At 40.2% G+C, this 27,871-nt stretch overlaps 2 protein-coding genes across 2 annotated transcripts in view; both read right to left on the bottom strand.

Moving 5' to 3' along the window:
* Positions 1 to 2,880: 2,880 nt before the first annotated feature.
* On the bottom strand, positions 2,881 to 4,187 carry LOC142399779 (granzyme B(G,H)-like). The gene is made up of 5 exons (XM_075484316.1): positions 4,067 to 4,187; positions 3,830 to 3,977; positions 3,601 to 3,736; positions 3,240 to 3,506; positions 2,881 to 3,130 (listed from the first exon to the last, which is right to left on the bottom strand). The coding sequence occupies exons 1-5, from the start codon at positions 4,125 to 4,127 to the stop codon at positions 2,969 to 2,971; spliced, it is 774 nt and encodes a 257-aa protein (XP_075340431.1). The 5' UTR covers positions 4,128 to 4,187; the 3' UTR covers positions 2,881 to 2,968.
* A 9,793-nt stretch (positions 4,188 to 13,980) lies between these two features.
* Positions 13,981 to 27,871, bottom strand: part of fgf22 (fibroblast growth factor 22) — a 29,271-nt gene continuing 15,380 nt past the window's right edge. The window contains exons 2-3 of the mRNA XM_075484315.1: positions 17,190 to 17,293; positions 13,981 to 15,960 (exon numbers count right to left, since the gene is read on the bottom strand). Of these exons, the coding sequence (XP_075340430.1) occupies positions 15,766 to 15,960; positions 17,190 to 17,293 (299 nt within the window). The 3' untranslated portion in view covers positions 13,981 to 15,765. The remainder of the gene's footprint in view (positions 15,961 to 17,189; positions 17,294 to 27,871) is intronic.

The following is a 27,871-nucleotide window of genomic DNA, read 5'->3' as shown; positions in this document are numbered from 1 at the left end:
GATCATGAGTTGCATTCTCCAGTCTTTGCTGTGGATCTGAGGAGGTCCGGAACTTCGTTTTCTGTCGTGAGGTTATGCTGAAAGCCGTCTTGCTCTTTCGCAATGGTTGATATTTCCAAAGATTGCAATATTTAGAAAAGCAATCTCACACTCTGCTATGAATACAATGTTTTGAATGTCTCATTGTGATTGGTTGTTTTGCAGCCAGTAAATCTATTTAAACTGTTTGCAGGACTACATACTATATAGGTTAGGATTAGGGTACTTTGTACTTCCCCTCCCCATTAGGTAACTTTTGTTTGTGTGTGTGTGTGTGTGTGTGTGTGTGTGTGTGTGTGTGAGAGAGAGAGAGAGCTTTTATCAGAGCCACAAAAAACTGCTGAACAGAAATGCCACCATTTAAAGTTTTTTTTACAGCTTGCAAGTTTGATAGTGCTGCAGGACACAGTAGGAATAATTAGGATGCAACTGACTGAATTTTTCACTCTTTCCCCTAATTCTTCAGTTTTAAATGTATTTCTTTTTGCTGTTTCATCCATCCAGAGGAAGAGCACAGATGCAAAACCAAGACTCTTTGGTGTGGAAACACTTGACGCAGCTCGCTGAGACATTTCTTTGAATTCTGCAGACCGCTTCATCAAACACAAACCACAGTCTCCATATTCAGAACTCTTATGCTCATCACTCATGCACATGATGTGCAAAGATTTTAGTCAAAGCCAAACACCAAGTCTGTCATTACATCAATAAAGCAGAAATCACAGAATATTCACTGTGTTGTGGTGGTATTCTTACTCGGTGATACATAGCCTCTATGTCTGACATCAAAGCAATGTGTTCCTGTCTGAATCCTGTCAGGGCATTTGTCAGATCTGGACCCAGTAAAAGTTCTGCATTCAGTGACACAGCTTGATGCACAATGTCTCCCAGTGTCTTTCACACACACCGCTCAGCGTAACACATAATACCATTTGTAACCTAATGTTTCGATACTAGAACAAAGAACCAGTCTGCCTGTAAACAGTGAAGAGAAATATCTTCTTTTTATGTTAGTAAAGTTGACCGCTCCTGTGTACAGTTTGATGTGATAAACCAATTTGGGCTTGTGCTGCAAGACTGAATGAAGCAGGCTGCTGTTGGTCACTTATCATTTACTGTTAAATTCTATTCAATTCACTTTATCAATTTGTGTTTTCCACAACACTTAATAACACTTTTCCGAGAATTCCATTCTACCCGAAACCTTGTGCTCTCTTTTACCTATATTGTGTTGTTAGGACTGACAAAAGCTTTTACTTTTACATCAGTAGTTTTTTCCCCCACTTCAATGCTTTAAGACTTTTTGAATTGATAGATAAATGCCTCTTTCATGAATATGCTTGTGAGCTGTTGGTTTTTTCTCTTCTTTTTTTTTTCCACTGCACTGAAACAGAGCATGATGAGAAACGGAAACCACAGTCTCAAGCTTCACTTTTGACTGTCATGATAATACCTCAAAGTGGTGGTGAAACTTCCCCGAAGTCCTCACTTCTCTTTCTAACACATCACACAAATTTAGGCTGTTCTGCGGGATGTTTTGTTGATAACTGATTTTGTAAAAAATGCAAAAGGGGGCCCTCTTCCATTCACCGAGCCTCTCCGAACCTGCTGCATGAAGTCTAAAGTATCATCATGACTCAGGTTGTCATTTCTCAGAAACCCCTCAGAAAGTGACGTGTATCTTCAAGTGTGAGTACTTTTGACTCCTGCAATGAAGCATGTGACCTTCTCGTTTATTAAAAGGGAAACAAAAATGTGAAGAGAGGGCCTAAATCATACCAATCAAATCATGCCAGCCAGCCAGCCCGTGCTCCCCATGTTCTTCGTCCCCCCTTCCAAGTTAAGTAATTATTTATGCCATGCCCAGTCCTTTGTTTTGTTTTTCACAACTGTGTTTTTTTAATCCGGCTCTGCCGCGCCTTTTGTTTTTTGTTAATAAACCAACCTTTACTTTTGAAGTCCGCATCCGTGTCCTCCCTTCCCATCCTCACCGTCTTGACAGAAACCTGACAATAATGAGAGCAACCTGTCCTGGGTGTACCCCGCCTCTGGCACAATGACCGCTGAGATAGGCTCCAGCCCCCCAACCCGACTGACAGATTAAGCAGGTATAGAAAATGGACGGATGGATGGATGGACATAACTAGAGCATGTGATTCCTGGTTTGAATGCCGGCTGCACCTTTCTCTGTGGAGTTTGCATGTTCTCTCTGTTCCAGTGTGGATTCTCTCTGGGTACTCTTCCTCCCATGTCTGTTAGGTTAATTGGTGATTATAGGAGTGAGTGGAAGTGTGTTTATCTCGTTTGTTTCTGCCTGGCCCTGTGATGGACTGGTAACCTGTCCAGGATGTACCCTGCCACTCGCCCAGTGGCAGCTAGGATTGGCCCCAGCCCCCTTACCCTGGGTATAAAAGATGGCTGGATGGAAGAATCCTTCCTCCCTTCACCACTTCATTTGTCTGTCTGTGATATGACAGTCATATTTTTCACGCTGTCAACTCTAAATATCTTTCCAATTCTGACTATATGCAAACATAAGCATATGAACAATGATTCCTGCAGCCCCTTGCAGGCGGAAACATGCACAAACTTAGTTTGAACTTTGCATGTTAGTTGGAGCTAAATTAACACAAGGCAAATGAAACACTAATGGCGTAGTGACAATTGAATTTATAGGATATTCTATGCATCAGCTATATAAAAGAGGTAAGAACGTAACATATACTTTACTACTACTTCTAATATGTCTGAAGGTGAACTTTTTTTATTTTTTTTTTTTTAATCTAAATCAAAAAACGTTTATGTGTTCAAATGAAAATGAAGCGATATGAAACAAAAGAGTGTTTGGAACTGGTTTTATTTGCATTTTAGTTAAAGAGAAAACACAGAAAAACCACTGAATTATAGATGTTGCCATGCTATTTCATGTTTAGCAATGCTTTTGCTTTAGAATCTTATGGATCCATGGCAGATATTTTGATATATCCGTATACACGTTGGGCACGTTTGGGTATTCGCAGTTTTTTGCCAAGTTGAAAGACACAACGCCAATGGCCACCCGTCCGTACACAAGAGGACCACCAGAGTCGCCCTGTCAGGAGAAAAGTGGCCGGATTAGTTTTTCCATTATTGAAGACTGGAGACCAGAGGTTACTCTTTGTTAAAGGAGTATGAATAAGTGAAGAAATATATCAACATACCCGACAGAAGCCTTTCTTTGTCTTATATCCACCTGCACAGATAACTTTGTCTGGAAGATCAACTTTTTGGGGTTTCCATTTTTTCTTACATTCATTCGGGTCAACAATCGACACCTCAGCCACTTGCAGTGTATTAACACTTTTACCACCAGTTTTTGTGAAACCCCATCCAGCAACACGGCACTTTGCTTTATCTTTCACTTTCATCCCAGTCTTTGGCAGCTGAATCGGTTGCACATTGCTGTTTAGTCTAGCTTTCCTAGAGAGCTGGGAATGCAAGAAGCCATGAGCTCAAATCTAAAACTTAGTAAAAGTCGGATGATATCACAGGGGCAATCTGAGTGTATGAATATAAACTTACTTTGAGAAGCATGATGTCATTACCAGACTTAACATTGTCAAAATCCGGGTGCTTGCATCTGGTGACATTGTATCTCATTGTTTCATCGTTAATCTTCTTGAGATTGTGGGTTCCGAGAACTACATTTATTGGATTCCTGAATGAGGGAAGTTTTTGTCAGAGTTTTTTTGTTGGCTGAATAGATCACATTAACAAAAACTTCCAAATATTTTGAATCTTATTAACTCACTGTTTGTCACAGTGGGCAGCAGTGACCACAAAGTCTTCACTGATAAGAAACCCTCCACATACATGATCTCCGTCGCTCTGCACAGAGGCCATGTACCGCATCAGTTTCTCAGGGACCTTTTTTCCATTTATGATCTCACTCCCCTGAGCTGCAAAAATAAGAGGGTAAGGAAAACAATGACAATTTAATGCATATTCATTTTTTACTGAGAGTTAAAACTACATATTATAAACTTACCATTTTGCCCGAGACATGTCAGAAGGTAAAGGAGCGTCAGGCTGTGCTGAGTAAGCATCATTTTGGCAGCAAGCTCAGTCTGTCTCTGGGATGTGAAGTCATTGTCTTATATGCAGCCTGTGGTTTTTACCCCCTCTGCATCAGTGCAATTGACTATTGCATTTATGGTCAGTGAGTACGTGTCATCAGAGCAGATGTGGGGTATCACGGAGTACAGCTGCTGTTACTCTAATTAGAATTGGTGTGGTTCATTCTAAAAGGCATGAAGCACACTATGAACAGAAATAGACTAATATGATGCACCCTCTTTGACTATTTAATTATTTCAATATTTGCATCCATGGCATCCATCCTTCTTTTTATGCCTCTGAACTGCTTTTAGACTTCTTTTTGTTTTTTTCACTCTGACGCTGCATTAAAACAGAGCGCGATGAGAAACGGAAACCAGAGGGTCAAGCATCAGTTTTTTTTATTTATTTTTTTACTGTCATTATACCAATACCTTAAAGTGGTGGTTTTCACAATTTGAGACTGTGGGGAGAAACAGTGAAATTATCCCAAAAGTACCCAATTCTTTTGGGGTAAATGGCCTAAATCACACAAATTTAGGCTGTTCTGCGGGATGTTTTGTTGATGACTAATTTCGTAACTCATGCAAACGGGGCCCTCTTCCATTCACCGAGCCTCTCCGAACCTGCTGCATGAATTCTAAAGAATCATCATGACTCAGTTTGTCATTTCTCAGAAACCCCTCAGAAAGTGACGTGTATCTTCAAGTGTGAGTACTTTTGGCTCCTGCAATGAAGCATATGACTCTGTTGTTTACTAAAATGGAAAGAACATTTGATTCCTCGTTCGAACTTTGCATGATCTCTCTGTGCCAGTGCGAGTTCTCCCTAGGTACCCTGGCTTCCTCCCACCATCCAAAAACATGCATCTCACATGCTTTGGTTATTCTAAATTTGCTCTTAGAGTGAGAGTGAGAGTGCATGATTGTTTTTCTCCTTTGTCTTTATATTGGCCCTTTGATGGACTGGCAACATACCCAGGTTATACCCTGCCTTATTTATGATGGCAGCTGGAATAAACTCCAGCTCTTCTTCCATCTGGTCACTGGATGGTCAGGGAATTCTTACAAAATAATTATAGCTGCTTGTAGAGTAAAGTAATGCTTACATTGCTGCTGGGTAATTACTAAGTGTAATTACTTATACAGTAGTGTAAAGCTGATTCATTTTAATGCAGTTCACATGATGACATCTCAGTCTGTGATGATGATTAATTTTGAACCATACTGGTTCCATTTCTTTATTGCCTACTACTTTGTTGCATCATCACATTGGCTTAAGGGGGGCAAGCGTGTTGAGAAGAAACAGATATGATGTTCCTTGAAATGGATGTACATAAACTTCAACCTTCTTTTTTCTCTGAGCAGAGTTTCAGTCTTCGTGAACCACAAAAGCCACAGTTTCCGTCTGCAGATTTGAGCACTCATGTTCCTGCCATCAAAGTTGTGAAGCAGTCACCAATTCAAAGCAACATCATGACACGGCCTTTTTATGTTTTAACTGGTGGGAATTAAAGACGCTCCTCAGTGAAGTGACATGATGTCATTTGGACTGTGGCAAGCACCTGTATACAGACATATTCCATAAACATTTGTCAGATTTGGTTTTACTCAGTACGGCCTTTTTGGTGCAGAAGTGGCTACACAACAACAAGCAAGCAATATGTGGCCAAATGGTCTGTATAGTGTAATAATACTTTACACCGATCCTGCAGAGATTTTCTAGAACTGACATGATGAGTTAGATACAGTTTGCATGTTCTCCCTGTGCATGTGTGGGTTCTCTCCAGATAGATGTTCCCTGCCTCTCGCCCAATGGCAGCTGGGATAAGCCCCCAGACTCTGAGTTGGATAAAAGTATTGAGAATGGATGAATGGGACTTACTTTGACTAAACAAAAACACATCACCACAAAGGCATGTGCACAGAAACACCCACACTGTACCTTATGGAGTATCTAATCCCCTTTAGGGTTGCCTTGCTTATTATTTCTTGATGTCCAGCAGAGAGCACCAGAATTCACTTTAAGTCTTCCACTGTTTCTCATCTTTTTGACCATCAGAGGGAGCCTCATCTCCAAAAGTGTATAGACAGAAATGAAGATGTTAAACAGATCTCACAGCATCTGTCTACCTAAACTCTCACATGGGTCTAAACTCTTTCATTTTAAGAGAGACCATGAACAGAGTAGCCGATTACAAATGATATACATAGTGTCTGATTCAAATGACAATAATACATGCACGTCATTCGTTTAGTTGGCAAACAATAAACGCCAGTCAAAGGTAAGCTAAGGAAACAGCATTTAGTGGACTGTGTGTGGGTAAGGAATTGTACTCTAGAGTGTCATGATTTAAAGATGACCAGAGAAACGGCACTGGGGTGGGTTAGGGTTTGTAAGATGCAGGGAAGAGTGGGAAAAAGTTTGAGTGAGAAGACATGAATATCTGACGCTGACTTCATATCTGCAATGGCCATCTTCTAATAGTTTGGTTGCAAAGTTAATAAAAACTTTAGTTTTTTTTATTGATGTAGCAGCAATTATGCGATGAAGGAACACGTGAAAAAATGGATATGTGAAGTTATTAAACACTATTCATTTATTTGTTCGTCCATTTGTTTAATCAGGAAATTAGACAAAGCAAGAACTTAAGATTTAAAATGCCCTTTTCAAGAGTGTCCTAGCATAGATAGGTAGTGGCTCAGGTAAACAGAAATAACACAACGCACATGCTGTACACAAAATGATATAAACTTGTAGTTATCATCAACAATTAGAGACAACTTGAGAAACAAGAACTTTTTTTGTTGTTGTTGTTGTTGTTGTTGCCTTTATCATCACAAGCCAAACTGGGACAGGATGTTCAACCGTACTACAACCAGACATATCTGATTTCAGTATGTTTAAGATTTGAATATTCTAAGTGAGACCAGCTCCTTCTGATTCACAGGATTTTACTGCTAATTCCAAACAGAGGGCGCAGCATATTCAAGCAACTTTTTTTTCCAATTTAGTGCCGACACAATGATTGTTTTACCCTTCCACAGTCTGTCCATAAGTGTTTTTAGTATTTGATAAAGTAAACGTAACATACAGTTTGTATTTTTAATACAAAGTTTTAGCGTGGATTCGAGTGTAACATTATGTCCTTTGCACACTCAGTTGCATGTACCCTGTAATTTTCCAGCCGGTGTCAAGTTCTGTCTCCGACAGCATGATGAAAGACCACGAGAGAGGAAACTGAGATTTGCTTATTGTTTCATTTTAATCCAATAAAAACCTTCTCCCTGTGTTTATTTCAAGCTTACTGGCAGCAAAAAGAGCAGAATTTGACATTGCGCATTAATGTGAAAGAAGGCCATCCACCTGTTAACCTTTGAAGTGGAATTAAACGGACTGCAGAAGAAATATCACTGTTCCTCCAGTGACAAAACACAGAGTCTGTCTGGTTTCACTGGCATGAAGAATTACTTCACACAAAGTGGGGCTTGAGGGGCAGGGTGGATAGGCTTTGGCACAGCTCAAGCTTTGCGTGAAGCGGCACTGACTTTGTTCTTTTCCAGTCACTAACTGCCAAAGACAACCTCATGATGTTGACTGGGACATTGGCCAACATGTGGCCTGCCTCAGCTGACCAAACTATGTAGAAGGAGCCCGTTTAAGCAGCCATGATTTTTCTTAGCATTCTTACTCTAGTAGGGTTAAAGTAGGTATGCTTTGGAAAGCAACTGAGCATCTTCTGTTGTCATAGCAACAGCGGCATTATTTTTTCAATACACATTGGAGAAAAGGAAATAACTGGCTGTCGCTCTTACATTTAAAAATTACATTTTGATGGGAGCATAATGTTAACTTTATACATGCTTATCACTGTGTTTTAAAAAGGCAGATCGAATTTTTTCATTTGAATGGAGCAAGGTTGACTGTGATTGTTCCCTCCTTCTATTATCATAAAGTAGGGCTGGGCGAGTTAACTCGTTATTATCGCGTTAACTCGTTGATTATTTAACGCCGATTAATATTTTATCACGCATTAATGCAGGTTTTATTTATTTTTTTTTTTTTATGTTTAATTAAAAAAAAAAAAAATTTTTATATTTTTTTCAGGCTTTTATTTTGTAAAAGTCTGTTGCCGTCTGCTGCGGAACCGGAAAAGAAAGCAATTGGCGGATCCACCAAACATGGAGAAGGGTATGGAAAATTTACTTGGCCATTTTCATTTTAAAGTTCTTCCAGACGGCGGAGTCGACAGAACCAAAGTCATCTGTAAACACTGCCAAGTTGAATTGTCTTATCCCTGTAGTAGTTCCAGTCTAAAATATCACTTAAAGGCAAAACACACAACTGATACCAGCAAGTCATTCAAGGAAACAGACAGTGGAATGAGGCTTCTACATAAAAACTACATAAAAATGCTGATGTTAAAAGTGTGTTTGCACTACAAATGTTATGGGACTTTCATTCATATGGCAGCACATTTAAAATAAAACTAAATGCTAAAAGCCATACACTACTTTTGAATTAATTTTTGGATTTTGTGTACAAATGCGATTAATCGCAATTAATCAAGGAAATCATGTGATTAATTAGATTCAAAATTTTAATCGTTGCCCAGCTCTATCATAAAGACAAGAAAGAGTGGTATCAGTCTTTTCATATAACTCTGTGAAAAAGCAAGTACTGCTGTTTTAATTTGTTAATGTGTCTTTTAGGACCAGCTTCCCTTTCAGACAATCATCTTTCCGCTCATCTCTTCACTTCATCCCCTAGTGTCTGGCACAGGTGCAAGCATCCAGAGAATGCCTGACATGGGGTTTGGCCAGTCAGCACCACATACCTGCGGCTTGGCATGGCAGGGCTTAAGGGGAAATGTAGCGCAGGTGCCACTCAGCAGCCCTGTCTAAACTCCACTAAGTGGCTTCAGACATGAACACTAATCCATTCAGTGATGAGAAGCCCTCAGTCTGATAGCCCTGCATCAGTCTGGCAAGACTGTCCAAGAGCCACTCAAGTTCAGGGCACAATGGAGAAAAAAAAGTCTTCAAACAGAAACAGAGCTGTTGTTTTAATAAAAATGACATTTCCTTTGCAGGTATGGTGTGTGCTGAATCAATTTTCCTCATGCTTTTCCTCACTCTTATGAGAATTTCACCTTGGTGAGTCTGGGTAGGAAAGTCTGTCTTTCCTCTCTTTCTTCATGTGAATGTACATATGTGGCATCACAAACAAACACATTTTAAATACATATGTTAGGGTTAACATAAACACTTAAAACACTTTAGAAACACTTTTAGGTTTTTAATCATTAACTCTGACCTGGAATAAACCACTCCAAACTACAAAGTTGGGTCACCAGTAGACCAGCAACTCATTGTTCTGCAAGTAAAATTAGTTTTTTTAATCAGGAAGTCCCAGAATATTGCAACGGTTGTTTTTTCTCAGATTAACACTTGTTGGGAGACTTTTATTCCATCCCTCCATCCATTTTCTATACCCACTTATTCCGACTCAGGGTGGCAGGGGGCCTGGAGCCTATCTCAGCTGTCATTAGGCAATAGGCAGGGTTCACCCTGAATAGGTCACCAGTCCATCACAGGGCATAGAGACAAACGAGACAAACAACCCGCCACGCTCACACTCACTCCTAGGGACAATTTAGAGTTACTAATTAACGTGACATACATGTTTTTGGAGGGTGGGCAGAAGGCAGAGTACCCGGAGAGAATCCATGCATTCACGGGGAGAACATGCAGACTCCTCACAGAAAGGCCCCAGCTGGAACCAGGGAAACCTTTTGCTGCGAAGCTTGCTCCTGTCTGTATTTCTTTATGAAGCACAATCAAAGAGCCCCAGAGCATTCCAAATTGAATCATTTACAAGGTGTGTGGACAGTTGGGAGTGAATGTCCATTCGTGTTTCTTTCCCCATTTTTTTTAACTTCACCTCTGAAATGAATCTCACATTATGTGTGAACACAACGTATTCAGCTGTGTGCAGAAGATTCGAAATTTACAATTCAAATCACCACTTGTGTTAAACGTTTTGAGCAAAACGCATGAACATAAATCCAACACGCAATGCTGTGCAAATGTTTAGATCTGTGCTACTACCACAACTTCATTTTAAACATGGACTCTCGTACTGAGCGGGTTATATATATTCTCCTGTATGTGATAGCAAACATAGTGTGTACTTAATAACCATACACATTACAACACATGCTCAAAAACTCACATCCACACTCATCCATCGTCCACCCTTCAGTCCATCTATTCAACATTATAACACGGGCTGTTTTTGTAACAAAACAAGCCCTAATCCTAAATTCAGGGAGCTGTGAATGTGCCTCAACAAATGGCAGACAAATGAGAAGGATTAGCAAGGGCCTGTGAAAGAGTGAAAGGTTTGGCATTGATCTACGGTGGTCCTGTTCTCTTTCGGGGCCACTCAGTTTGAAAACCCCACTGAGTAAGAGCATACAGGGCCACTCCAGAGCCCCCTAGGCCACCGAGAGACACACAACAGCCACAATTAGTCTCAGAAGCTGTAATGGCAATTCAATAAGCGCTTTAAAATTGTGCCTTAGTCCGTCTGCCACCCCGCAACCCCTCCCATCCCTTCCATTTTTGTCTACATACATAAGATTGGTATTATGAGTGGTGAGGGGCTCTTTTTTTTCTTTCCCACCCACCACAGTTCTTTTCAGTCACTGTGAGAGAAAATGACCACACAGGGTTTCAAAGGTTCCAGAGGCTGTGGTTTGTTGTCGCTGAAGCAGCATGACTTGTGCCCCTATAGATTTTGGCCGAGGCCCTCAAAATGGGCTTTTATCATTACTTTTTTTTTTTGTCGCTCAGCTGCAAATTAATGTGGAAGCATTCAAAGTAACCTTCTCAATAAACACCATTTTTGTGGATTTTTTTTTGTGGAGTCATTCATGTGGAGTTGCAGTGAGTGTGAGGATGTGCTACACTTCATGATTGTGCAAGTGTAGCACATATTTCATTCCAAAATAAGACTGTAAACCTGCTCACTTGTCGAAGACACAGCCTGCTGTGCAGCGAACCAGGTGCTTTCTTGCAGACACTTAGCAGCATCAGTGCATGACTCACCCCTGATCTGATCTAAGGTAAACCCAAACACCTGCACTGGTGACATCAACATGTCATGACAGAGAAAGAGCTGAGGATGTGTTCTGGATAGCTGTCATATAGATTCACCTGTGTTCTCTCTTTTTGGGACATTCCTTGTTGATTTTGCACTGTGTTTAGGGTTTTCCTTTTGCTTCAGGATCAAAGTCCAAAGCTTTTGATGGGGACTTCCAAAGGATCCCTCTTTGTTGACGAGCACACTGACAGGACAGTGGTAGAGCAATGATAATTACAGCTCCCATTCGCTGTCCCTGGACCTGGCACCAAAAGCCAGTTGCACCCGCAGAACAAGGAGAAAGGAGAGATTCTTGGATGGTTAAAAGAGGAGAGAGGAGAGGTAGAGTAGAAGAAATGGAGAACACTCACAAAGAGGCGAGTCAATCGAGAGAACAGGCAGAAAATGGGATTACTTTGTGGTGTGCATGTTTTAGGGTGTCTATGCCAGCCGAGGGTCACATGGTTATCATATGTTCACAGGAAAAGTGCACAGGAAACTGCAGTTATAAGTTCCAAATTATAGTTCCATGTCTTCCAATGAGAAAGCTGTGACATTAGGCTGTCATCAGAAGATAGCGCTGCAATAAATAGAGGTGGAGGTGTAGTGGAAGAACCTTGAGTACAGGGAATGTGAAGGTGTGTCGTGCTGGGTTGTATTTTGAGATGGGAGCACCATTTTGAAATTGACTAAAATGCTGAATAAAATGGCTGATTTAGTGAAGAAGAAGAGGAGGAGGAACTGAGACAGGAGCAGATATAAAACACAGACCTTATGCAGCAGAATTTAAGTAAGCTTCCAAGGAACAAAATAAACAACTTAGATCCACACACTGTGCTGGATAACTAACTGAGATACAACGCCTCCATAATACAAACTATTTATCAGGACTAAGCGGATGGTCTTTAAAAATGACAAATCCACAGAAGTTCACATATAGTTTAGCAGTAACTGTCTGTAAGATAAGCTGATTAACAAGCTGTACTGCCAAAATCTGTTTCCATGTAAAAGTCCAACTCTTTTTTCAATCCCTTTTTTCCAATCATTTGATAATTAAAAGGTTATAGCACTTTTAGTACATTCAGCTGCATGTTCATAAACTGGAGTAGCAGTCTTTGGGTATCATACATCACTATACGGTTCATAAAAATGACTTGCTATCATCTTGGAACTTGTGAAAAACTTTTTTTTATCTCGCAGTGGGCAGAAATGTTGACCAGAAATGGACTGAGACATGATTTAAGAGGCCAGTCTTTCAGTATGTGCATAAAAAACATGAACCTGAAGGTTAGTGTGCAAGGTCCCTGCACACTAAAGACGGCCTCGGGCCAACAGGATCTTTACAATATTGTGAATAAACTCAATTACCTCAAATTCAATGCAGAATGACCTCAACTTTATATGTTCTACAGGCCATGTTTCTTCTATAAACAGAAACAGTCGATCATTCACGTGATCAGAATTTTTCATGACATTAACCATATATGCAAATTCTTTTTTTTTATTAGCGAAACGTTTCTTGATTTCATGGTGTCTTTGGTGGTTGCTGGGCTGTGTCAGTCATTCATGTGTTTGCATGCGTTAAAGAAGGTTTTTGATAATAACGAGCTCTCGCTGTTTTGTTTTTTTCTCTTTGGAGAGAGCACTCTTCTTTGTTTCTGGTCAGTGTTAAGCGATAGGGATGCTCCAAGTGACTAATTCTAAGGTTGATTAAATGGAAATTCAGACAAATCAAATAAATATGAATATACTCAGAATAAAGTCTTATTTAAACACAATTCCATTCATTAGGTCAAAGGATCACAGGAACTATGCATGAACAATATCAGGTTAATTTGCTAAGTGTGGCTAATGCTAGCAGTGTAAGTCTTCTTGCCAAACAGATTAACGTTGCATGCCTCTGCAGAAGGAGGCAATGCACCAGTTTAATGTTTCACACTGTACTTGTTTTTCACATATTCAAGGCCTAACATTTTCATGTGTGAAATATTATCTACTTTAACTGTGACTTGCTCTAGTTTTGTCCTCATTTCAAAGTCCTGATCTCCTTATCCACCTCTCAGCAATAAGAGCATAACCGTGCAGCTAAATTAAGAATTACTGTATTAACAGGAGGGGACAATTAGGTACAAGTAGTGCACGGCTGAGGATGAAGACATTTGCATGGCAACAGTTCTGCCAGACCTCCCACACTTTGTGTGCTACACCTGGACCTTTGGAGCTGAACTACAGTGTGACTTCCTGCCATTCTGACCAGACATGTACCCGGTCACAGTAATCGCACATTATGACAGGCTGAAAGGTTGGCCTTTACTCACCCCAAGCAGCCACTATTCATCGTCGACTCGCCTTTCTGTTTGCTGAAAAGACAGAGTGGCCTCCTGTGCCACTGGATGGCTTGTCAGTGTGTACATGGTCTCAGTGCTCAGTTGCACAGTTCATAACCGCAGACCTTTCATCAGACAGGAGGTCCTCTGCATCAGGGCCTCCCCTGCTGTGAGTTTTGTCATGATTATGATGAGGAGGGGGATTATGTCAAAGGGCTCTGATGAAGATGTCCCAAACACTTCACAATCAGGGTCACATACAATATAAGATTAACATGACAGTGTCGAACTCCACTATTTCAGAAAATGATTCAAAAAAGGTTAGTAAGCAAGTGAGGCATGACTCATGAATTATCCACATTTTATTGAGGTTTACCAAACTCAGCATGGACCAAGGCACTCAAATGACTTAGCTGAAATGGATATCAGGACTGTTTGTTCTCAAAATGTTATATCATACATACAGTATACAACCGCCTCTTATTGGCCAACAGATGAAAGTTGAGTATGATCACAAATGTACCAATATCCAGTATGAATACCTTACAATTTGAGCTGAATATAGACTCAAATACAACTATGTTTTCCCTTCAATCCAACAGAAAAGTCAACAATAACAATAAACATCAAATTTATACAGTTAAAGAGTACAAAATGTTTTAAATATATTAAATGTTCTATTAGCAACAATTGTGTTGTCTACTGTTAGCGAGGGAAAATTGTTCATATTAAACTGTTTCCTACTGTGTACAAAATTAATGTAGCTGTTGAGATTTGGTGCGTGACTTGAAATGGAAATCACTCATTTCACAACTGCTCTAAAGACTAAGTGTCCGAGGCTAGACAAGACACAACGTATGTTTTCAGGTACTGCTTTCTAACCTACACGCTGCGTAGGTTGTTAGATGAGAGAAGTGGACTGACAGAAGCATGCACAAGCATACAAAGGACAAATGAGAAAGTCCAGCTTGTTATCCCAGTAATTAACTAAGTTTCTTTTATATATATTCAGACAGAAAAGTTCATGTATCAGCGTTCGAGCTGGGAAATAGGTACAGGTAAACAGGTACATCTCAGCTACAAGTACATATCTTTTGTCCAGTGGTGTCACTTCATTCCACGCTAAAGGGGGAAAATTGTAGACGGGCCTTAATTGGAGTTTGAGATCACGGGTTTAAATTCCCTAAATGACCAAGAACGTTTTGGGACTTTTCAAAAAAATAATACAGGAGTTAACAGAATAAAATAATGTTAGTTTATGTTAACCCTTGTAATAAACCCTTTCCGATTACAACTTTAGAGAAAAACGTCTGGTGGAGACTGCACTATGCATGAAATGCTCCTTCCCATGATAAACTACATGTCCTGATATGTGACCTAATTGAATATTATATAAAGTTGCTGTTGTTGAACGTGAATTCATATTTGATATTTCAGAGATAATGATTTCTCATATGGGAGAAGGGGGGAAAATGTCATTGTTTTTTTCATATCTGAAAATGTACTTTATGATGCAAAAGAGAAACAATTTGTTGGGGTAGATATGGGTTACTATATGAAAGAAAAAAAGAAAAAAAAACTCATATTGCCCTTAAAATGCTGACTGTATGTATGTATGTTTTTTTTTTAGTTATGATTGTGATGCTGCCTGTTAATCTCCCTGAAAATGACAAGAATATGACCTCAGTATGCTGACCTCAGGTGCCTTTACCTTTGATTTGCAACTATTTCAAGGTTACTTTTTGTCTTAATACTTATACTTGTCATTTCATAATGAAACAGGGAACCACTTTTTGCTGATTCCACATCTCTCTGCCCAATCTCTGTCTTCTTACACCCTAATAATATCACTCAAACATCTCTTTACTTGCCATTTACACACAATAGGATTGTGTAACCTGACAGCTGCAGATGATTATAAAGTTTTACTCTATTGGACTGCATCGTATTATATTAACACCATTAGAAAATGCAGGAAATAACTTAAAAGTAGATATTATACTAACTCTACAAATGTTACAGACCTCAGAAAATGTACATTTAGGACAAGAGGATGAGAAAATAAAAAAATAAGAGATTGTTGTCACAGCTAGATCAAGACTAGTGTGAAGAGGCAGGTGAGTCATCCAGCTGCCGGTCAGAGTTCAGACTTGGGCACCTAGGAGGGGAGCATGGGCAGGAAGTGAGTAGACGGATGCCTTCGTCGAGCCTTGTGACCTCGCCTCGGTTTCCCACGCCCGTTCAGCGAAACAAACATCTGCCTGCCACCGTGCTTCCAGCGCAGTGAGGCGTATGTGTTGTAGCCATTTTCCTCAATGCGCTCTTTAAACTTGCAGCTTGGGTTGTACTTCACCTGCGATCAGATGAAAGAGGCAGACATGTTATTGGAGGTTATTGCAGATGAGTCTTCAGCTACGAGCTGACTGCTTTTCAGGCTGCGCTGTAAAGGGCCCACTTCCAAGAAGTGCACAACGGTTAATGTCTGTTGTTGCAGTAAAAGATTTTCCAGGTGTTTGCAGTTGTTACAGCGAGCTGCGTTTTTTTCCATCACAAAGAATTTAGTTCATTTGTCTCTCTCAGGTCACGAAAATGGGAAATGATTTGTGGTTAAGCCTAATAACAATATGATCATGTTCATCCATGCCAAAGGTTTTGGTTAGATATACATGTCTGATCAACCCAATATCATTTCTGTCAGTGGATGGAAAGAGACACATTTTCCAGAACGTTATGCCTACTTGAAGAAAGTCAATTTGTATGGGGAGGAATCTTTGATCTCTGACTCACAAAGATGACAATATCCTAGGTACCCGAAGTGTTCTTTTTAGAAGGACATTCTTTTAATTCTACATTCAGCCCGCAGCAAAGCCACTTTTATATGGGCGCTTACTGCCTTATATCAGTTGGTCAAAGACTCTTGAAAGATATTGTAGCGACAAGAGACATTCTAGATCATTATCATGATGCCATAACGAGGGCCTCTCTGTGATAGCATCAGTATAGTGTGAGCCTGCTGTGATTCTCCTGGCATTTTAGACAAGAGTTTAGTAAAGTCCTTGATCCTATTGTCTATTTATGTCTTGTTGTCTGTGTTGAAGGCTCTTCTCTTATCACGACTTACTGAGTGATTACGTGTCTCTGATTTCTCTTTGTCCAAGATGTAAGTACTTGAGCTAGACACCACACACCTCAGGTCTGATGTGTGTCTCATTTTAACAAAGAGAGGTGATTTCTTTTGAAAGCTTGCTGTGCAAAACAACAACTGGCAGATAGCACGCAAGGTATTAAATGAGCCCAGCTGTCTCTTTGTCATTGGGAGTTGTTTTTTTTTCTTCTCCACTCTGCTATCTATTTTGACAGTGAAACAAGCCGGCTCAAGCTGCAGGTATCGTCAGTCGTTGCCCAGGTGTACAGCCATGATTGATAGCAACACTCTGACCCCGCTCTGGACTTCCCAGCAGAGGATTTCGCTTTACCTCAGGGTAACATATATACCTCTCCCACCCTCACCAACTCCCCGTCTCCTTCTCACCCCCCAGAGTCTTGACCCCCAGAAACAATGTTGCCAGGTTGTATACGCACCGATCCAAAGAGCGTGCCTTTCTTGGACATAGCTAAGTACAGCCCGTTGCTGACAGATTTGATGGCAACAACTCCCACGCTGACAGATCGGATTTCCATTAGGCCTGGAAAATAAAAGAGAGGACAAGAGTCTGGGTTAGAGACATCAAGCCATGTCAGTTTTGCCATCAAACGCTACTCTATCATTAGCGATTAGGGTACCAGACAGATACATTCTATGAGGACATGAGAGAGAAAAAAGTCACAAACTCACAGGACATGTACAATAGGCTAGACAAGAGCTTCCTTTGAGGGGATACCTCTCAAGTTTGTGCACTTTAAACAGAGAAAGCCATGACCACAAAATATGAAATTAGGTTTAATATCATTTTTCTAATTGTGAGGAAAGCCTGAGCAGACTCTGAACTAGAGTATACATTATTTTTAGCAAACTTTTGTAGCAGACACTACAGCACTTTGTGTGTACTGCTACATGCATCCATAAGAAACACCCTGGCTCCAGATGTGACACTCCATCCTGATGATACCCAGTGTTGTTTACTGACAGACAAAGCATGTCTGCTTGCCACCTAAGTGGTCTCTCTAACCCACTTAACCCCATGAAAAAGCTGGCAAGCTTATAAGATAATTGTTTCCCCAGGGCACTGACTGCAAACAAGTCCCATGTGGCACACTCTTGATCTGCTTTTTGTCTGCATATAAAAATTAAAGCACGCACCCTTTGTCTTGGCTATGACAGGGAGATGTTTTGGGGATGACCTGCAGGCGTATTGCATGGTCCTGAATAGGAGCTAATTGCTGGAGATGAAGGCCCTTTTTGGATAACATTTTTTGCCTTCATTTGCCCACTTGCACCTCCAGTAGCACCTTGATGTGGTTGCCTATCTGATTGGTGTGAAACCCAACTCTTCACCGAGAGCCATGCAGGTATATGAAGAAAAATCACGTCTTTTATTTAAAGGCCTGTTTTTGCAGAGGGTTGTTGGCTTTGGGTGTATGCCATTAATGCAACATCAGATCAAGGAGGTGAACAACAGGGTTCCAAAGAATGAAGGAAATAAGTGACGAAATGGCTGCAGCAGCGTGCCACTGGCCACCTGTTTGACCAGCACCAAAGCCTATTTGGTACTGCCATAGGTCTTGTAATGTACTGATCTGCTGAATCAATGAGAAGTAAATACTCCAAACAGAACTTTGTAGATGCCACCCCTCATGTGTTCTATTCAGTTTTTATTGGTTGTCTATTTGTATTTTTTGAGAATTTGTGCGGAAATAACAGTAAGGCAGAACTTTCTCAATGTGTTCTGGTATTAAATATCAGAGATTTAGAATGTATCTCAATGCATTTTTTCCAAATGAAAATTGTTTATACATTCCATGTGGAAAGAAGTATCTCCTGAGTTTATGTTCTGATTTGCAGAATGCTTTTTGATTCCACTGTAAACTCTAACTTTAACGTTTAACTTTACAGTATAAGTAAATGGGCACTAATACCCCACTACTGTTCTGAATGTCATAATATTCCACATTCGATATAGGACATTGTCATAGAATAGAATTTTTCTACACTTCAGATTTTTAGTATATTGACATTATTTGGGCTTTAGAACATCTATTGGACATGAATAAAGTCCATTAGGAATGAGTGTTTGCTTAATTTTCAGTCATCTCTGCTTAATATACGCAAGCCAAGCCAACAGTATGCGGGGAAGGGATAGTGATGCACAAGCCCTCCAAAAAGCCTATATTTCTGGTTGTATTTGGTTATGTGCATGTGTTTCAAGGACAGAACTCGGTTGAAGTGAGACTGCATTTCAAGATCAAACTAGACCAAAAGATAAAAAATAAAAGTTCTGTTTTATTCATAGCTACGTGTAATGAGAGTCCTGGTGAAATATTCACAAGTATTAATCACAACATCCTGATAGAAATATTTTTCAGTATGAAAAAAAAAGATCAATTTGTGTATGTAAATGTAGTCACTGGGAAAGGAAACAGATACAAATGGATACAGTCTTCTGTCTCAGATATTTCATTGACCCATTTGTCATCCAATACTTCCTCCCTTTTAAGATCTGTAATAATATCACCTTTCTTCTTCCAAAAATACCCAGGTTGTTGTTCTGTGGCGCTTTTACAGCAGTTCTTCATCTTGGATAGTCTATTTTACAGCATCAAAGTGTCTATTTGCACACTGAACGAGGTTGCGGGTCGCTGTTTTTGCTTCTTCCATTAATACTGGCAACTAGGAGATCCTTTTCTGTCATACAGCAGTCAGTGGTTGCAACTTTAACTGCTTTGGAGGTACAGTTGGGGGAAAAAAAGGAATGCTGAACCTAGAAGTCTGAACTTGGTACATGTGCCACATGATTTATGTTACTCAGACTGCTGAGGCCTATTATTTATTTATTCATCTATTTTTCAGCTCACCAGAAGAAATACGAAACATGAGATTTTGTCCCCCATCACTCACACTGTAATCTCTTTAAGATAGAATGACTTTGCCGCTAGTATGGAGAGCAGCTTTGTGACCAAAAACGATTTTATAGTACATTTGGGCATTTGAGTATTCAAGAAAGACTTATAAACTTGAACCCATCGTCTGTATCTAATAATTTAGCCAAAGGAAAATAGTACAGCTGATTGAAAAAAAACAAAAAAAACAAATGACAACTATGTTATACATAATTTCAAATAGATTATTGCACATTGTACATCTTCTTCTCCAGACGGTCTGATGTCTGATGCTCCCGTCGCTTTAAGCACAAAACTATCTCAAACTTTTTTTCAGCCCTGAACATCACTAGTCATGCTTACCATGTGAGGTCATCTACTTTAGGCACCCACACAAAGAAGTACAAAGAGTGAAAAGGGGGAAAGAGGAGAAGGGTAAGGTAAACAAACACAAACTCCTGTTGAGCCTCTTTCTTCTCTGACAGGAACGTGTAAATGAAGCCCTCTCCCCACTTGCACACAGCTGCAGGAAAGGCGGGAATGCCTTATTTTGGTCCAGCCAGGTATCAGCGCAGCTGCACCCCCATCATTCCTGCACTGCCTCTGATCCTCCAAGGAAACACTGACACTTTGAAGGCCGCCTCCTTTTTTACTAGCTGTGTTTACAAACACCGGGTGTACTCTGGTGGCACCTGGAGCGTGCAAGGGACTCGTAAGCAATTAACTGAGGCTCTGTTGGTGATTGTGGCGCTGCAAGGGTTTATGGGGGATTAGTCCAGGCCAATGAAAACTGCTGGTGCCTGAAAGTGGAGCCAGCAGTAATTGCCACCATTTGCTGGTTTTGAGCTCCAGGATGTGATGGAGTTATGTGATGGAGTTTGTCATCCAAAGGCTTTGAGTGTGAACAGTCTCGTTTGCTTTACTCTAACATGTTAGGTTTTACTTCACTTTATTTGATTAACAAATAAATCAAGCTCTAGAGCTCAGACATGAGTTTGAGAAGTGGGTTTTGTTTGCCATTTTTTTTCTGATAGTCTCATACATTTTATTCATATTTTTTGTACAAAAGACCTGACGGCATGGGATTTCACCATTGTCTGGAGGGATCATTTAGACACCAGACGCTTGACTACACATCTATAGAGACCAGTTAGATCCATATAACTTTCTGTCCACCTTTTGAAAAGTCACAGCATTGTGTTGAGAGAAAGAATTTTGAAAATAATAGAGAGTTTTTCTGACCGTTAAAGTTCAATAATCACTTCACCGGAGTTGCTGTATAAGAATATATTCTATGGAACAGTAAAAATTTTCGACTGGAACTGTCACCTTCATTATAAAACCGTTTTGTAGCTGAAGAGAGATTTAATGATAATGTCAGGGATAAATTTATCAATATAAGAACATTGTCAACACGGACGTTAAGGCCCCTGCTATTTTTAAGTTAAGGCCCTCTGCTAAATTTTTTGAATTAAAAAAATGCTTTAATTGCACTGAACAGTGTCACAATGAAGAAAAACAAAGAGGACAGATTAACTCTTTGTTACTGAGTTGCACTGAGCATTTCTTCGCCTTGTTCTGCAGAGCAAGTTTCAACCGATGGTCCTATTGAGCTCATGAAAGGGGCACTTTTGGCTTCTCACTTGCAGTTGGCAAGATCTCTTAACCTTTGACATGTTTTGGCTGGGACTGTCAATAAGCTCAAGCTGCCATTACAAGCAAATCCAGCACCATACATGTCTAGTCAACTGTGGACTTGCTATTTATTTCTCTATGGGATTTTTAAAAGCATAGAAAAACTCTTTTACCCACTCTCTTTTTTACTCTTTCTTTTCTTTCCATTCCCCATTTCTTGGACACCAGCCCATCGTCAGATCATTCAAGCCTTTTCTGACCTTGGAAAAAAAAACGGCAGTTTCACTGGGTCCCCTTTTGTCAAACTCATGCTTTGGGGGAAGGAGGAAGGAGAAGAGGGAGTACAGGCTGAAGGTACCGGTAATATGATGGTGGCTTTGATGGTGGGGGCAGGTGCTTCCAAAAGCTGCCCTCCATCAGGTCTTTGTTACTCACCTGAGAGGTGAAAAGCAAGACAAGATCTTATTAACGACCAAGTGTACTGAATGAGGCTCTGCAAACTCTGGCAAAATACCCCCTTCTATTACAAATTTAAAGCAGAGAGAAGGGAACATCTGAGCAAAGGGAAAGAGGAAAAGAGATTTTTCTGCTCTTTTCCTCCTGTCTTCTTTTTGTTCCCTTTTTGGAGTCTTTAATTTCTTGTGTTGCCCCCTTGAGCAACCCTCCATGGCTTAGTGCTCAACCAGAGCAAAGCCTGGGAATCTTGGAGCTCCCGCTGTGTTCCTGCTCTTGATTGACATACCTTTTCAATTATTTCACAGTTTGCTTGCTTTTTAAACGAAGAGGGCCCTGTTGTTTTTTTCCTTCTGCCCTCCTTTTCAAAACACAGGCTTTTCATGTCGGGTTTGGGCTGCCAGGGCTAATGGCTGTGACCAGCACCTTTGATCTGCCATGACCCCCTCGCAGGGTCTGGTACTGGGCAAAAGAGCCGCCTGTGTATCGGCACAAACAAAGGCTGCATCACTCACTATTACTTTAAACACCTTGAGAGATTGCGATGAGAAACGACATACTGTGGAGGTCGTCAAGGTGCTGTGATATGGACCCGTTTGCACGTTAAACCTTAAATTTACAGTAATAGGATAATGACAAGGAAGGACCTATGGAGAGGGATAGTTTTGTCCGGCTATTGTTAAAAGTTAATGTGTAACCTGCAGACAGTTCAGATGCAAATCAATTTGTTTTAAGGGACCTTTTAAGGCACGTTTAATTGTGGACACATTGCACATTTTATTGTCTTTGGAACAACTGCCACTAATCTGCAAAAGACAATTAACTCCCCAGAGACGAGCATGATGAATGACGAAACTATCACTGACCCACTGGGAACAAAAGCTAACTACACATTCATTGGACAATTCAGTCAGTGTGTCTCTGTGAAGGCTTTCATTTTTGTGACTCACAATAGGCAGGATTTGAATTCCTCCACTTTAGCCTTGCTTGATCATTTTTCACATAACTTTTTAAGTAACTTTTAAGATGAACAACTAAGACATTTCTGTTGTGACATGCAAAAAACAGGTAAAAAAACTGTTCTCTGGGGCGGTACACAGGTGGGATACAGCCAGGATTATGCTTGTATTTCTTTCCGCCTTTGACACAGTTATGACAAATGTGATAATAACCTGAAATTTAAGCTACATTAACACAATTAATAACTGTCATTGTATAGTCACTAATAGCTGTTAGATACCGATACCAGTTTTTCTGAATTTGCTCTCATTAAAAAACAGAATACTAAGGATTAGGGTTCATACAACTGCAGCCTCTATAGTTCGATTCCTGTCAGCATTCTTTCTATTTTCTCTCCTTACTCCTAACTATTGCATACAAGCAAAAATGCCCCCCCAAAAATCAATATTTGGAAACAGATTTTTTTCATGTATGACGTGACTGCTTTGGAACCATTTTACCTTTAGTCTGAGAGGAAATCAAAGAAACACAAGAAATGATCGCACGATGTCATGCCATTCAGTTGGTGATAAAACATAATCATGACACCTAATTTAGGGCAGACACCAATGTTACCACCTTGAAAACAGAACTGTGATTACGGTTGTCAAATCAAGTTTAACAGTGAGTCAGCACTAGTGTCACTGTCAATGGGTGACTCTGGGGACATACAGGAAGCATGAGATGATCCATGCTCTGCCAAAAAGAGGCAACAAGGCAAACGTATCCAATAACTTCATATTGATTTGTGGCTGACAGAGGAAGGAAAGCCTTGTCAGGGTGCTCATATAATGGGAACTGGATAGGCCCACTGTTTTGTACATGATAATGATGCTGTGAGGATCGCACTTCAGTGACTGGCTGACATAAAACCTGACTTAAGATGGGGCTCATGGCCCTGCTACTTGGGTGGAAAAGGGTTATTTACAGCACACAGTGTGCCGGACCTCAATTATTACCTTCCACTTCCACTTGACTGTGAAGGTTCAAATGCCATAAAATGTCAATATCTTTATTCATGTCTGTATCAGCGGGCTACGCAACATTTATAACTGTATTGGCTGTACAATCCAACCATAAATGCCAGCAAACGTGTATGCAAATGCGTACGCCCTGCAGATCCGCATCTGCTGAAAAAAAACTTTCTAATCGCAAACCTTTTTGCTTAATTCCATGATATTTTGCCAGAGGACAGACAGACGCACTCACACCGAAACACACTCATATCAAGTCACCACAGCAAAAGTAAACATGAACCATTAGGTCATTGACTGACATAAAACTTATCCAGGTAGAGATTACATCAATCCAATGAAGTCATTGACCAGCAGTTGGTGTGGCTTTTGTCAATGATCCTTTTTTTTCCAGACATTGGAAACAGTTTATGCTCTGAATTATGGCCTTATACAAATCACACACAGGCATAGTACAGAGTTCACTCTATGGTGATCCCTATATTAGCATACCCAAGGCGTATGTGTTTGCTTTTTTTCCTCCTGCAGCCATTGACAGCCATCTTGAAAACAAGGCATGACAAAATAAAAAAGGTCGCTATTACAAATTAAGATTAATTAAGATGGATGGTTAATGTTGACTTTCTGGCTCTGGGTCAAAGAGCACGGCGATACTTCAATGTTTGCATCAGACTGGGCTGCCTCCTTGGAAAATAGACAGCAGGTTTATTTAATGTAGCCAGTTATATTTATTCAATCTAAGCCATAGTCCTATAAATTTTTTGGGTGCTACTCGAGAAGGTGAGCGAGGGAGCTGGATGAACTGTCAAGACAAAGGATGAGAGAAGGTGAGACGGGTGAAAGACAGCAGAGACCACACCCCAGACATGAAACTGAAAGAGCGGCCGCCACAGAGCATCTTAATGCAAATTTTAACTTATCTTTATGCATGAATATTTGTGGTGTTCATGATGTATGTAGATCTTATTTATTTTTTGTTCATAAAGATTAATAGCTTTAAGCTATGTTTCTACCTTTGCTAGTGTTGTCAGTTTCAGCAGTGGCTCTATGATGGTGGCAAGATTAATGAGATAAGATTAATGAATGGAATTCATTCACATGCAGGCCATAACAATAAAACTATATGATTTGAGTTATAGGAGGGCATTACCCCAATACAATTTTATGTCTAGCACTGCTCCTACCTAATGGCTGAGGTTAGGATGCAATACAGGCCAGGATGTCATACTGTTACCCTTCATACCATGGAAATGACAGTAAATAGGGTGGAATGGTACCAGTAAAAGTGAAGGGCAGAATATCATCCTATAAACTGAAATAACGTACTAATAACAGCACGCAACATGACTTGGTTGGCTATAACTACAACATTTTATGATGATGAAAACATTGAGGAGATTTACATAATGCTTTTTAAAATGTAAAAATATATAATTCCATAAGGTAGAATCAGAACGCCCAAAGTAAGAAGGACAAGTGCGCACGGTCATATCTTCTTCATCTTTTTTCAACACACATTTTTTTGGTTGCCCAGAGTGTGTCGACAGAATTGCTTGAGTTCTGAAACAAAATGTCAACCCACAAAAAAATATTCACAACCTCTGGTGATGGTTCATGTTTTCCTTTAAAAGAACACTTGCCTATAAGGTTTGAGTGGTTTGCAGTATGCCAGACTTACATGTCTGATCTGCTTTATCTTTTCCGAGAGAATAAAATGGCCGCAGAAGACCTTTCTCCATTTTTTTCTCGCATAAATGGCCAAGGCAGCGTGTTTTGTGTCTTCATCTTCGTCCTTGAGGTGTTGTTCTGGGTTACCAATCGCTGCTTTGATTATTACAGCCATGTGTAATGCAGGCTGTACAGTACAGTATGACACGATACAGCCTAGTTTTTATAGTCTGAGTGCTATTTAGCAACATCTCAAAGGTTTGCTTCAAACTGATTAAAAGTTTATAGGAAGTCAATAAAAAGTTTTCAAAAGTTTGAGATGAGTCGATTTATTACCAACTCTAACACATCTATTTAATTCACAAATTGTAAATTTACAAATTCTCACCCTAGATGTTTTTTTTCGTTTTTTTTCATGTAGGGTTGTGTAAGGTAGTTATGAGCCGTGGTCAGAGTGTTCTCAGATTGCAGAGGCAGAGGAATCCTGACGGGAGAGCTAAGCTAACAGCTACTTAGACGAGGGGCCACACAAGAACAAATTTTCAAGAACAAACAGTCGTTTTATTTGTCCCTAATTTCTCAGTCTGAAAATGCCTGTGCTGTTATACGCCATCGTCTGCATGGTAGATGCCCAGTATATCCTATCACGGATCACTTGTGACTCAAAATTCCTGGTCTAATCCTGAAATAACAACTACAAGACAGAGGAAATGAGTGGAAAGCCGGAAAAAGCAGAAACACTTAACATCTTAGAAATCTTTGTAGAACGATTGCCCAGCAGGAAATCATCCAACAAGTCTGACATTATTCCCAGTGGACTCAGCTCAACGACTCATTGACAGTTATCTGTGGTTGTTTTTAATAGAAGCACATATTTCTTTCTTTAATATTTCCATTTTCATAACATAGACAGTTGATGGTCTTAGTATCACAGCTGTTTGGCTAAACATTCTTGCAAAGGTTATGGGAAGTTCTTCTTTCACTTACTCTTACAAAATTTTGACTTAAATGTTTTACTAAAAAGGTCATTTCAGGATTTAATTTCCATTAGTCCACAGGCTAGTGAAATGATGATATTTATTTTGGTTTGAATAAGTGTAATCATATCCAAAGTATAAATGATGCAATGTCCTTGACCAACCAGTTCTGGACAGCAATATAAAATTTACAGCCTCTTTAACAGGGGTTTTAAGTCCCTCTCTGACTGTACTACTGTTTGTGAATTGATGCATGCAGCATATGTGTGCGTGTCTGTGCTTGGGTGAGTGGCTTTCTGTTCCAGAGCTAAACAGCTGCTGATCTTCAGGCAGCACCTCCCTCCACCTCCACAAATTCTACCTGCCTTTCTCTCCGTCGTCTTGTCTCCCATCTGCCACCCTTCGTTCCACTGTCCATCTGTCCCTGACATGTTTGGTCTCTCAGTCTCAGTCTAGTTATTTCCCAGCCAGGGCAGCCTCTCTTTTCCCCGCCCATCCGACTGTCTGTGTTGGGTCTCCGGACATGCATCATACCTATTAACTCTCAGAGGAATGAGATGATTTATTCATCCCCTACCAGCAGCTATGAGATATATCTGCTATGAGCAAAGCAGAGAAGGGGTGGACCAACACATGATGGCATGAAAAGCTGAGAGAAAATAAACAAAAAAAGAGTTTGCAGCTACGAAACTGAAGTTTTTTCACACTTTAAAATTTTTTTTTTAAATGGATAACAGCGACAAAAAAAGAAATAAGAAATAAATGACGCAGAATTGTCTCCAGCTGTAAATTGACAAGACTTCATTCTGATCATCCAAAGTGTTCGGCGAAGCAGCACATCCAGGCCAGCATGCTGAACAACCTGGTCCTGTGATCTGATCCTGTTTCTCAGATGAGCTCAGACTTTCTGGAACTCTGAACAGTGTTTTCTCTTACCTAATTAAGCTCTGAATTCCAGGATGGTTTGGTATCATTTGGCTCAAGCTGTGTTGGCATTGATCAAAGAAAAAATCTAATCGAATAAAAAACAAAGGAAATAAGGAACAGGATGACGTTTGTGCCCCTTTCTGCTTTTTCGTCTTTCCTACATACATGATTTTTCACAGATCCAAACATTCTGTCACTCGTGTAATCACTCCGCACAGACTTGTCCATGGATGCTGTCATTTATGACTCTACAATGGCTGCTCCAAGCAGTGGAAGTAGGATACGGGGAGAGTGGTTTGCATGTGTGCGTTTTGTCAAACTGCATTCCCTTGCATGTGGCCCACCCTGTCAAAAAATATGGGAGGTGGATAAAAAGAACAGGAAGACAGGAGAGAAAAGACTGGAAGAGGGCTGATCCCTGCCCATGTATCGCTTGCTGTTCCCACATTCCTTTGAAATCTCTGGAGGATGAGAGCGAAGATGAGACTGATAAGATTACTTCTCCCCCGTCTTTTTAATCTCATCTTTAGTTTATATTCAATTACCAGTACCCTTTGGCTTACAGCGTTTTTATTTTCATTATTATCATTATTAT

This window comes from Odontesthes bonariensis, chromosome 15 (genome assembly GCF_027942865.1).
Source record: "Odontesthes bonariensis isolate fOdoBon6 chromosome 15, fOdoBon6.hap1, whole genome shotgun sequence".
Lineage (NCBI taxonomy): Eukaryota > Metazoa > Chordata > Actinopteri > Atheriniformes > Atherinopsidae > Odontesthes > Odontesthes bonariensis.
The sequence above is the reverse complement of the archived record's forward strand: the minus strand, read 5'-3'. Positions and strand labels throughout refer to the sequence as shown.

Coding starts and splice junctions, on each gene's coding strand:
- LOC142399779 (XM_075484316.1), bottom strand. CDS start 4,127: ATGATGCTTACTCAGCACAGCCTGACGCTCCTTTACCTTCTGACATGT. Junction 3,978..4,066: donor GACATGTCTCGGGCAAAATG/GTAAGTTTATAA, acceptor TTATTTTTGCAG/CTCAGGGGAGTGAGATCATA. Junction 3,737..3,829: donor GCTGCCCACTGTGACAAACA/GTGAGTTAATAA, acceptor TCCCTCATTCAG/GAATCCAATAAATGTAGTTC.